The sequence below is a fragment of the Pagrus pagrus genome, assembly GCF_965226575.1.
Source record: "Pagrus pagrus genome assembly, chromosome: 2".
In the NCBI taxonomy this organism is placed as follows: Eukaryota; Metazoa; Chordata; class Actinopteri; order Spariformes; family Sparidae; genus Pagrus; species Pagrus pagrus.
In genome coordinates, this window is record NC_140186.1 from 20913207 (window position 1) to 20925621 (window position 12415).

At 42.7% G+C, this 12415-nt stretch overlaps 5 protein-coding genes across 5 annotated transcripts; 3 read left to right on the top strand and 2 right to left on the bottom strand.

The window, feature by feature from the left end:
• The first annotated feature begins 3051 nt into the window (after positions 1-3051).
• LOC311249521 (histone H4) lies at positions 3052-4172 on the top strand. The gene has a single exon (XM_084340609.1). The coding sequence runs from the start codon at positions 3510-3512 to the stop codon at positions 3819-3821; it is 312 nt and encodes a 103-aa protein (XP_084196735.1). The 5' UTR covers positions 3052-3509; the 3' UTR covers positions 3822-4172.
• Positions 4173-4356: 184 nt separating this feature from the next.
• Positions 4357-4913, bottom strand: LOC311249474 (histone H2B 1/2). Its single transcript, XM_084340539.1, has one exon. It carries the CDS (start codon positions 4905-4907, stop codon positions 4533-4535), a length of 375 nt encoding a protein of 124 aa, XP_084196665.1. The 5' UTR covers positions 4908-4913; the 3' UTR covers positions 4357-4532.
• Positions 4914-6553: 1640 nt separating this feature from the next.
• On the top strand, positions 6554-7175 carry LOC311249394 (histone H1-like; the record flags this gene model as incomplete). The annotated part of the gene is made up of 1 exon (XM_084340404.1): positions 6554-7175. The coding sequence occupies one exon, from the start codon at positions 6554-6556 to the stop codon at positions 7151-7153; it is 600 nt and encodes a 199-aa protein (XP_084196530.1). The 3' UTR covers positions 7154-7175.
• A 2009-nt stretch (positions 7176-9184) lies between these two features.
• On the bottom strand, positions 9185-9900 carry LOC311267515 (histone H3.2). Its single transcript, XM_084370608.1, has one exon. It carries the CDS (start codon positions 9891-9893, stop codon positions 9483-9485), a length of 411 nt encoding a protein of 136 aa, XP_084226734.1. The 5' UTR covers positions 9894-9900; the 3' UTR covers positions 9185-9482.
• Positions 9901-10248: 348 nt separating this feature from the next.
• On the top strand, positions 10249-10660 carry LOC311266154 (histone H2A-like). Its single transcript, XM_084368355.1, has one exon. It carries the CDS (start codon positions 10261-10263, stop codon positions 10642-10644), a length of 384 nt encoding a protein of 127 aa, XP_084224481.1. The 5' UTR covers positions 10249-10260; the 3' UTR covers positions 10645-10660.
• The last annotated feature ends 1755 nt before the right edge of the window (positions 10661-12415 follow it).

A 12415-nucleotide genomic window follows, 5' to 3' on the forward strand; every position in this document is an offset into this window, starting at 1 on the left:
TAGTAGATATTCTGCTGTTTTAGTCAGAATTTCTTTGAAAACAAGCCGGTTATGTTGTAGTTCAATGCATTTCTCACAGTGGCCTCAGGGTGTCGCTGTTGTCTCATGTGTCAGACTTGAGTGGAAAAGTAGGAGCATGTTGTTGTTGTTTTTGTTTTTGTTTTGTTTTCAACATATGATTATTGTCTGTCCAGTTTGTTACAGTATGACATTGTGAAAGAAATAACAGTATGAATAAAAACAGACATATATGGAAATCATCTCCATGGTAAGTCACAATAATATATTACATTACATATACATTAAAAATTATGGGGCAAGAAGTCGAAAGATTATGAGGAAAAAAGGGCAAAATTATGAGATAAAAGCAAATAATAATTATGAGTCTACGTTAAGACTGCTGGGTAAAAGCTGTGGCCATCTGACTGATGAACTAACCAGGGATTGGTTGGTGTTCTGTATCCATTGTGAGCTTTACAGCTAAGTATTGTATCGTAGGCAGCTGGACGTGTTTCAGTTTCTTGAAGACGTCTCACCTCTCGTCCAAGAGGCTTCTTCAGTTCTAACTAACTGGAGGGGAGTTACAGGCTTTTAAACTCTGTGTGGGTGTACTTAGAGAGTTGTTAAGGACACGTGTGAGGTCGAGGAGTTGGCCCTCCTGTGTTAAGGTTAAGGTTGTTTTATTGGTCTCCACCAGGGAGAAATTTGTCTCGGAGATAGGGAGAAGTTGCAGCACAAAAACGGACATAGAATACATAAAATCCATAAAAAACAACATGCAGTACAACATACATCAGGTTAAGACAGTGGTGGAATAGACACGAACAAACACTGGATGAACCTACACATATACTGCCGTAAATATACATCCACACAAGCATTCACATAAGCATTCGCATCACATCACCTCACCATAACACCATGTCAACCTACCAAAACATTCATTCTGTCATAAATATAGGTTCAGTCACACATCCCAGCACTCTATCACAGCCTTCATTCATCGATCCATGTTGTGTCATGAATGTACGTTCATTTCCATATGCAGAACCATCGCATTCATTTCAGGCTGTTAAGAAGCTTAGTTGATACAGGAACAAAAGAATGTTTGTATCGATTGTGCCTGCACAACGGGAGCCTATATCTCCTCCCAGAATTCAGGAGAGCATATTCACAATTCAATACATGAGCACTGTCTGATAAAATGGCATTTGCCTGTCTTATAGTCGCCTACTCAAAAAGGTCCTGTGGATTAAGGGGGGGTATTCCCATAATCTTGCCCGCAGTTCTAACTAGGCTTGAAATCTCGGCTCTAGATTTAACTGTTAGATTACCAAACCAGCTGGTGATACCATAACGGAGGACTGACTCAATTGTTGCTCTGTAGAAAATTAACATAATATTTTTACAGACTCCAAATACTCTGAGCCTACGTAAGAAATGAAGACGCTGATGGATTCTGGCACAGACATTGGCCACCTGTGTGCGCCAGCTCAAGTCGCTGTCAACATACACTCCCAGGTACTTAAAGGTTTTCACCTGCTCAATGTCTTCCAGCCTTGGCACTGTGTAAGTGTCTATGGAGAGCTGGAATAGTTTCTGCCAGGCCGGAGACAGTTCTTCAGCGAAAGATTTCGAAATAAAAGCTGACATACTGTCTGGGCCTGTTGCTTTTTTAGTATGAGTTGTTTTAAAAACTTTAGTGATTGTTTCGAGAACAATTTCAATTCTATCTACATTAAAATCACAGATCACATTTTCTAAGACATCCGCACATTCTGCACTGTTATCAGCATCAAAACGCATATAGAAATTGTTCAGTTTGTTTGCCCTAGCAGTTGCATTATGGGCGAACAGAGGCTTCCTTTTAGCGTCCATGTTAGTCATATGTCTGATTGAGTCCCATAGTTTCTTTGCATTGCATTCCGCCAGGTCTTGTTCTGCCCGTTCCTTATGTTGCTGCCGCCCTGTTATTATCTGTAGGTTCAGGTCCTTTTGGGCCGCTCGAACCGCTGCTTTATCCCCCATCTTAAAAGCAGTCTTTTTCCTTTTAATAAATTCCTTAATGTCAGTGGTAAAGTAGGGTTTGTTGTTGGGATACCGTTTGACAATTTTCAAGGGTATGACAGAGTCAATGTAAAAGTTAATGTAGTCAGTGATTGCTTCTGTGACATTGTCTATGTCTGTATCCTTGAGAAAAATATCCCAGTCTGTGCAAAGAAAGCATCCCTTCAACTCCTCCAATTTGTCATCAGACCATACCATACAATAGATTTAAAAACTGACCGATATGTGGGAAGCAGCTGGATTACATTATGGTCAGAATTTTTAAGTGGAGGTCTGGCTCTAGCAGTATAAGCATGTCCAGTATGTTATTATTCCTGGTGCTACACTTCACATATTGGTTCTGTGTTGTGCCATTCGTTCATGCAGAGGTTGTTTTGTCTGCATTGAACAGCAGAAACTACATTACTCTGTTTATGCCTGGGTGTTTTGTGTTGCGGCACAAAGAAAAAGTACCTGTCATTGTGCAACCACTACAGGAAGAGGCACTTCAGTTACTTCAGGTAACAGCAGAACAAGTGGAATAACTGGAAAGTCTACACTGCAGGAGATAAAGGACCCTAGTGATGGAGGAGGTGAAGAAGGTGAAGACGGACGGGCATTCACTCGATGGGGAATGTTGTTGTGTCAAAGTCTGTTCCCCCGCTGATATTTGTTTTCTCTCATCACCAGGATATGAGACTGTACAAAACCAACAAACTTTCTACTAGATCTGTAAGTAACAAATATCAGTTGTTGTTGTTTTTCTTCCTAAAACTTGACAGTGGTACCAACATTAATACCACAGGGAAATGCTAGGGAGAGGAAATTGATAAGTCTTCCTCTTTAAGAAACATTTTTCACACATTTTATGATTTTAGATTTTGCAGCTCTCCAAAATGAGTGACAACAATGTCTGGGAATGTGCAAACAAGATAATAAAGGGTAGGATCTCAAAGTCCCAGTGATACACAGTGATGTTGCAGCTTTACACAGATTAGTTTAATGTCTCATGGCATAGATACGTGTTTTACAGTTCATCAATCATGGAAAGGCCTGCACAGTTACAAGGGCCCCTCAGTCAGGATGCAGCTTCGTGGCTGCTCCTCGGAGCTCAGCAGCAGCACAGCTTCATCAGCCTGGACAGAGACAGCAGGTAGCAGCTCTGCTGGTGTCAGTTCAGCACCTCGGACAGCGACGGACACACAAGACTCCCAGGAGAAGAGGACAGGAAGCTCCACCTGCACTCACCTGAGAGACCTGAGACACAGCTGCAGCCACACACACACAAACATCCATGCTGTTGATCAGTAGGTGGCGCTCATGCACCAAATAATTAACTTTCATGAAACACCACAGAGGAAGAATAGGCCCGCCTCTGTTTTCAACTACGTCCTCAGATAAGATGTAAATATCTGGGACGCAGAGTCGAAAATTATTCAGTATCTTTTCTCTGAACAGCGACAATGAGCGGAAGAGGCAAGGGAGGTAAAGGACTCGGTAAAGGAGGCGCTAAGCGTCATCGTAAAGTTCTCCGTGATAACATCCAGGGAATCACCAAGCCCGCTATCCGCCGTCTGGCTCGCCGCGGTGGAGTCAAGCGTATCTCCGGTCTGATCTACGAGGAGACCCGCGGTGTGCTCAAGGTTTTCCTGGAGAACGTGATCCGCGATGCCGTCACCTACACCGAGCACGCCAAGAGAAAGACCGTGACCGCCATGGATGTGGTGTATGCGCTGAAGAGGCAGGGACGCACCCTGTACGGCTTCGGAGGTTAAATCGATTCATCAAGTCTTTAACAACAAAGGTCCTTTTAAGGGCCGCCCACACATCCAAAAGAGAGCGTTTGTTTTCTCCTGTTATGTATTTTATTGGATTATGCATGTATTGATATTATCACGTTGATATTATTCTGTTTAATATTATTCGCTTTTGATGACAACACTGACTACAATGAGCCATCACTATCTGTAGAAAATAAACATTGCCCAACAATTCCCACCGCCTCCCAGATTTCTAATGTCCGCATGCCCATCGTCTGCCATGGCCAAGTGGTTAGGCATTGTTAGATGGTGATACCTTGGGATGGCTGTTCCCAATATGTGGCTGATCGGTCGCCTGGACGGTGATCTGCAGTTAATGTTTATTAAAATAGAATACCACCCTAACATACAAAGGAAATTTACGAGGGGCCGTTTTTTTCCCCCCCTTTTCCTGTGTCTTTCTTGTGCAAGATCGTTCTATCCATACATTAAATCTTTCAAATTAGTAGTTCAAAGGCCGACCATAACTGTAGCGCGAGCGCTCTGGTAATCAAATCAATCATTTCCTTGTTCGAAATTTCATAAATATAACACGTTAAATGACAGTTGATTTCGTCAGGATTCAAATGTTGAACAGTTAAGACAACAGATCAACGTGGAATGAAGCTTTTCAGAGGAAGTGGTGGCTCTTAGAAGAGCCTTTGGGTTGTTGATGTCAGGACTGGTTTACTTGGAGCTGGTGTACTTGGTCACGGCCTTTGTTCCCTCAGACACAGCGTGCTTGGCCAGCTCACCGGGCAGCAGCAGGCGGACGGCGGTCTGGATCTCCCTGGAGGTGATGGTGGAGCGCTTGTTGTAGTGAGCCAGGCGGGAGGCCTCACCGGCGATGCGCTCGAAGATGTCACTCACAAAGGAGTTCATGATGCCCATGGCCTTGGAGGAGATGCCGGTGTCAGGGTGGACCTGCTTCAGCACCTTGTACACGTAGATGGCGTAGCTCTCCTTCCTGGTCTTTCTCCTCTTCTTGCCTCCCTTCCCAGCGGTCTTTGTCACCGCTTTCTTGGAGCCCTTCTTGGGCGCAGACTTTGCTGGTTCAGGCATTCTTGTTTCTTCGCTGAGTTCAACGACGAATGTGTTTGACTTCTGAGAGCAACTCTTTTGTGTAGACTCCATGCAAATGCTACTGTGTGATTTCCCTCCTGTGATTGGTTGAGCTGCTCACTGTGGCCTCGCTGTGAGAGCTGACATGCAAAAGGACGTGGTGAAACTATCTGTGACCAACACAAAGGAAACACTTTGGGAAAGACTCTTACTAAAAGTGTTCGGTGTGACCACAGACCACACAGCCCGAGTCTTCTACATTTAATAAGTCTTTGTTACAAAATCATAAACTGTTCTCAGTGAAGACGCTACATTTTAATGCTAGATGTTACAATGTGATGTTAGGTGTTGCAGCTTTTTTCAGGATGAACGAGCTAGAGAGAGTGAAGCAGACTGACAGTCTTAAACCTCCTCACGTTGATGTGTAGCCTAACTAAGGTCTGAAAAAGTTTTGATATGTTTATCGTATAGAAGTGGTGATGACACTAATATAATTATTTACAGACATCTGACCATTGGGACTACAGATTGAAATAATAATGAATTGATTGAATTACATATTGGATGAAAATACACACTGATAGCCACCAGAGTTTAAAGGGGCACTATGTCGTTTTGGAAAAGAATTTCAAACTCAGAATTTTAATATTTACAATATTAATGAGGTAATAATAGTGTAGTATGCGATACGTTTTGTACACTGATCTACTGATACAACAGGTCCAAAGGTTGGATCTGACTTTTCTAAAATCCTCATAATCATCTCAATCAGTGATTCGTTTTGATTAAACTGTTTTTATAATGCTATCAGAAGAAAAAGTCAATAAGTTTATCTGAACTGCCAAATCACCGTGAGACCTTGAAGGAAGTCCAAATCTTTAATTTCAGTCTCAGCAGAATACAAGTGTGAAAATTAGGTCTTTCAATATCCAGCAGATATAGGCCTACATTACCAAAGCAGTGTCGCTGTTACAATTTAAAGACACTTCAGCTCCTATGATGTCATTAATTGTTCACAGTAGATCTATTAAGAGTTTATTTATATTAAAACGAGTCCTCAGCAGGAGAAATGTTGACAGCCACAGTGAGCTGCTCTGTCTGACACCACAACCCTCGGCCATCTTCAGTGTGTTTGCTGCCGCCAGAATAACTTGAGTTTATTACAAAATGATCACCAACAGATGGTTGTTTTTACTTTGAGTCCCTGGACAAACACGTTGACCAGCTGGAAAACTGCTTTTGACGGAGCTCTGATGCATTTTAAAACATTTTAGGAGAGAAATGAGTGGGAAAAGTCGCTGAGCAGTGCTGGTCACGACGGTGAAAGTGTGAGGTTTGGAGGCTCCTCCAACAAAATGCAGAGAGCATCAGAGCTCTACATGACTTCAATATGAAGAGACACAAGTCCGCTATCGGCTCCTTCACTGTCAGCCTCCAACACTTCTCCCACATTTAGTCTGGAGTCTTTTATCGATGAAGAGAAAGCACAAGTGGCCCGGCATTCAGACTGCCCAGAGGAGACACGGCCTGGGTTGAGTCTCCACGGTTCTCATGGTGTGTTTAAGGACAGCCTCCTGCTCTGGATTCTCCATTCGTCCAGTCAGACTCTCGTGTTGTCGTGAATAGGATCAGAACTTTAACTCAAAATGGCAGAAGTAGCTCCAGCTCCCGCCGCCGCTCCGGCTAAAGCCGCCAAGAAGAAGGTTACCAAGCCGAAGACGGCTGGCCCCAGCGTCAGAGACCTCATCGTGAAGGCTGTGTCCGCATCCAAGGAAAGAAGCGGCGTGTCTCTCGCCGCTCTCAAGAAGGCTCTGGCCGCCGGAGGCTACGATGTGGACAAGAACAAGGTCCGCGTCAAGACCGCCGTCAAGGCTCTGGTGCTCAAGGGGACTCTGGTCCAGACCAAGGGGACCGGAGCATCCGGCTCCTTCAAGATGAGCAAGAAGGTGGCTGAGCCCAAAGCCAAGAAGCCGGTCAAGAAGGCTCCTGCTAAAGCCAAGAAGCCCGCAGCCAAGAAACCCGCAGCGGCTAAGAAGCCCAAAGCTGCGGCCAAGAAGCCAGCAGCCGCCAAGAAGTCCCCGAAGAAGGCCAAGAAACCTGTGGCGGCCAAGAAACCAGCCAAGAGCCCCAAGAAGGCCACCAAGAGCCCCAAGAAAGTGGTTAAGAAGGCCCCTGCACCCAAGAAGGCTCCCGCAAAGAAGGTTGCCAAGCCCAAAGCCAAGAAGGCAGCACCCAAGAAGAAGTGAGCTGTCACTACAACATCACACGTCCCGGTTAAAGGCTCTTTTAAGAGCCACCCACACCATCCTTAAAGAGCTCAGCCTGTTCCTGTACTGTTTGTCATATCCATGAATATAACATTTATTTAGTAATGCAGAGAACCAAAACAAACATACGAGCAAAACAAAGCTTCCCTCATCAGGTACGATAACGATCACAGTCCACCATCAGTGTAATGCGTGTACAATACATGCATATACTGCCATCTGCTCTGCTGCACTTTAGCACGCAGGGAGTCCCATACATTTAAGCCAGTAAACGATGCTGCTTTTACACACTCACATTTTTTTATACACACTTTATACTTTATACATAGGCTACTTACTGCTTTTGTGCAAATATTTGCTCTACACTTTATTTCTATTGCATTGTGTTTAATAATATATACGCCTTTGTTATTTTCAGATATCCACTGTATTTAACTATATCCTTTCCCTCTCATACATTATATTGTCTCAGATCTCCATAGTCTATTTTTACTGCTGTTTTTATTTATTCCTTCATACACTAAACTTACTTATTACCATTTGTGTAGTAAAGCATCTCTCAGCTGAAGAATTTCAAATGTGTACTTGAGTGACCGCAGTGACATGTTGACACTTAAATGTTGAATACAGAACAATGAATCCAACAATCAGTGCTGAATAATGGCCCTGATCATGTCAATCAGTTATTATGCGTTTTGTTTTGTTTTGAAAGTCAAGTGCATTTATTGACACAAAATTGCTTTCAATAAGCTGTACTTTTTTGTCAAATTAGACAAAAACTAGAAACAAGGTGGTCTTTCTTAGACAGTAAACAAACACAGTTTTACCCCAAGTGATCTAATAATTATGTAATCAGCCATCATTTGTACCAAATTAGGCAAGAACTAGGAATAATATGGTCTTTATTAACCATTAAACAAAGATAAGAACACTAATAAGAGGTTATAATCCATCATTTGTATAAAAGTAGATATATATTATTTATTAGAAAATTACAAAAAAGGTGTTATATCCTACTACAATAGGCTAATAGCCTATGTAATATATTTCAAATTAGACAAAATCTAAAAATAGTTTGGTCTTTATTAGATATTAAACATATATTAGACATTGATTTATTTATCCAGTTTTTATTTTATTTTTTATAAGTATTTCAACGGTTAACATTCCTTTATCCTTTTCCTCCCTTCAAAATATACTGAAATAAACCTGAAAAACAGTGTGTGAAATTGAAAAACATTTGACAATCTGTTACTTCATGTGTTACCTATATATTACATTACAATGTTACTGTCTGTGTACAGTAATAAATGACTTATTACACTACTTTTTTGTTACTTTCAACAGAGTGCTTAAATAACCAATATAGAATAACTAAATAGCCTAGACAGGGTCAGTGCATTGCTACCATCCTGTGGTGACTCACTGAACTCAGTTCATCTGGACCTCCTGCATTGATGGATGGATACACAGGCTCAATTAGAGTTTAAAGTCTTTTAAAGGATATTTATGTAGAAATCAACCTTAAACAGTCTGACTACAACGTTGTTGATGTTTTAACAGAACATCCCATCTTACTGCATTCACCCCATAGTGAAAATAAAGCTTGACAAAATGTTTTTATTCTTTTTCTTACTTTCAATACTCCACATGTTTCATTCCTTTAGGTTTTATACCTAAAATATACAATTATTCACATGTCATTTTCTGCATTTGCCATCTCAATAATTACTTATTTCTTTAATGCATGAAAATGCATAAGACTTTTTTTCACAACAATGACACATTATGATGCATGCATTACTTAAGATGTAAAGATAGTTACTTCACTTTACTTAACAATACAGTTCTCATGATACAGCATGAACTACTACAGCACAAGCATACCATGAATCCTTACTGCAGGTGATTGTTGAAGTGTGTGTAGGTGAGCAGTCAAAGTATTATAAGGCCCGTCAGTCAATCTCAAGTTTATAACTAGTATCCTAAGACACTTTAATTATAATTCACATGTTTATTGTCGACAGTGTATCAGAACAAATAATTACTGATACGTGAGGCCATTTGACAGTCTGAAGATTGTCTCGAGAAATCAACAGCCTGGTCATTAAGACTGGTTAAGCTGAGTAATTGTTGGTAGAGAGGAAAGTAAGAATTAACTGTCATTTTAGTCATTCATACTTTGTAGGCTATTAATTCAAATTGCAACGACCATATCTTATTACAGAAACAGTGAAGGAAGCAGCTCTGTAGAAGAAGTGAGGTGGCTCTGAAAAGAGCCGTTGTGGTTTGTGGAGCAGCAGACAAGTTAAGCGCGCTCTCCGCGGATGCGGCGGGCCAGCTGGATGTCCTTGGGCATGATGGTGACCCTCTTGGCGTGGATGGCGCACAGGTTGGTGTCCTCGAACAGACCGACCAGGTAAGCCTCGCTGGACTCCTGCAGAGCCATGACAGCGGAGCTCTGGAAGCGCAAGTCGGTCTTGAAGTCCTGAGCGATTTCTCTGACCAGGCGCTGGAAGGGCAGCTTGCGGATGAGCAGCTCGGTGGATTTCTGGTAGCGACGGATCTCTCTCAGAGCCACGGTACCGGGCCTGTAACGGTGAGGCTTCTTCACACCGCCGGTGGCCGGGGCGCTCTTACGGGCAGCCTTGGTGGCCAGCTGCTTCCTGGGAGCTTTGCCTCCGGTGGACTTACGAGCGGTCTGCTTGGTTCTTGCCATTGCTTCTTCTTCCTCTGAACAAACTGGAGAAACGTGTAGTGAAGAGAGGAGACCGGCTGCTCTTAAACTGTGGGACCGGCTGTGAAACGGTGACGCTGCTTCAGACCTCCGGCTCCTGATTGGTTAGCGGCTCCTCTCGGAGCTCAGCGCCGCCTGGAGGAGTCGCCCCCGCCTGAATCTCCGCTGCTTATTGGCGAGAAATCTGTTCAAAAAGACCGCCTTAATTCAGCCAGGGGCCCCTCTGCTGAAAGCCTCTTCTCTGGTTGGTCTGTTGGAGACCCGCACTCGCTCCGCGGACATAAAAAGGAGGGTTGTGAGTGTCAGCAGCACATTTTCTTCTAGTCGAGACTCTAGAAAGACCTGAATCATGAGCGGAAGAGGCAAAACCGGCGGCAAAGCCAGAGCAAAGGCAAAGACTCGCTCCTCCCGTGCCGGGCTCCAGTTCCCAGTCGGCCGTGTCCACAGGCTGCTGCGTAAAGGTAACTATGCACAGCGTGTGGGTGCCGGCGCCCCCGTCTACCTGGCGGCCGTGCTGGAGTACCTGACCGCTGAGATCCTGGAGTTGGCTGGAAACGCTGCCCGCGACAACAAGAAGACTCGTATCATCCCCCGTCATCTGCAGCTGGCTGTCCGCAACGACGAGGAGCTCAACAAGCTCCTGGGTGGAGTGACCATCGCTCAGGGCGGCGTGCTGCCCAACATCCAGGCTGTCCTGCTGCCCAAGAAGACCGAGAAGGCCGCCAAGAAGTAAATGATCCTGCTTGAGACCAACAACACAACGGCTCTTTTAAGAGCCACACACTCACTTCTGATAAAGAGCAGTGTTATGTCTACGTGATGATCCAGTAGTTCATAGTGGTCCAACTCGATCACTGTCGCACAGAAAATGCTTATCTTTTCAACAAAAATTGCAGTAGTTACGATATCATTATAATGCATTATTACAGCTAAAATGTACAACTTACACGCTACTATACCTAATTATACTCATAATTACACACCAAATAGGACCTCCTCATACACTATTACATGCAATTTCACAAAATTATGCAATAACAAAACAAATGCAAGACCACATCACATCCAAAATACTAGCCTACTTACTCCTTAGATGCAATTGTACCCTTTCTACAAAATAATCCTGTAGACACCACACTTAATTATACCAACGATGGCTAAACCCAGGCTTTAATTTGACAAATGTAATGCCATATCATGCCGTCTTTCAGAAATTCCAATCGGGTTTTAGGTCCTTACATAGCACAGAAACTGCCCTCTTCAAATCAAATACATTTTATTTATATAGCCCCAAAACACAATCACATTGACTCAGTGGGCTTTACAATCTTTACAGTGAGCAACATCCTCTGTCCTTAGACCCTCCACAGGAGTGACAAAAATATTGAATTGAGGAAATACAGAAATGAAAAAAACAACTTTTAACAGTGGAACAAAAAAAGATGGAAGAAACCTCAGCCACGTTAGGAGAGGGATCCCTCTCCCAGGTTGGACAGGCATGCAATAGTAGATGTCGCATGTAGGCTACATAACAAAATCACAATTTACAAATTGCATTGCAGAAATCTGATACGGTAACTATATATGTTAAGTGTCTAAAGAGAAACGCAATGTCTATTAGAGATAAACTTGCAGCCTTGTGCCATTTTTCCATGACATCTGCCGGCCTGGCTCTACTCAGTTTGACTCAGCTCAGTAGCCCGGTGCGGCATTTCCACCACACCTGGGCTACCTGCTTGAAGGTGTGTCTTAAACTTCTGATGCGCTTGCCCCGATCCCTGCAGCGCTGTCTAAGAATCACCGCTAAAAAATTGGCTCTGCTAATTCAGTTACAAACACATTTCATTTTATTATAACTTCTTCACAATAAAAGCCACCTGTTATTCAGTCATTTACAAGATTACATTTTATTATGAAACAGCATTACAGGAAACGGTCGGAGGAAACAGGAGCACCCAGGGTAAACACACACACCGACACAGGGAGTCTGAAAAAAAGAGGGCACTGCTGCCTTGAATGGTTAGCTTTTTTTTATGTTACAAATGTAATGTCATCAAACTTTCGCTACAATTTGGTTTTAAAAATATTTTTTAAATAAATGTATTTGCACGTTTGCTTTTATCTATTTTAACGCACAATAATAACCTCTGTGCTCTCAAACTCTTGCTGGCTACAAGCAAATAAATGTATTGAGCAAATATATTTTGTTTGCTCAAATGGAATTATGTTTTGCTCATACATAATTTCTCTTCAAAATATAATTCATGTGCTTGCAAGATATATTTGTCTGTGCTCAAAATCTCCCATTGCTCCTTCACAAATGTGGCACAAATATCACGCCATAGATTAAGTGCCAGTTTTAGTGCAAGTCCTTTGCACAGTGTGATTGTGGCTGACAAGTCAACAATAAATAATATTCCTATTGGGAATAACTTTGACTCCTGTTTGAACTACATTTAGCTGAATAGGGTTGCCTAATTCTACTACTGTATTTTTATATGGGT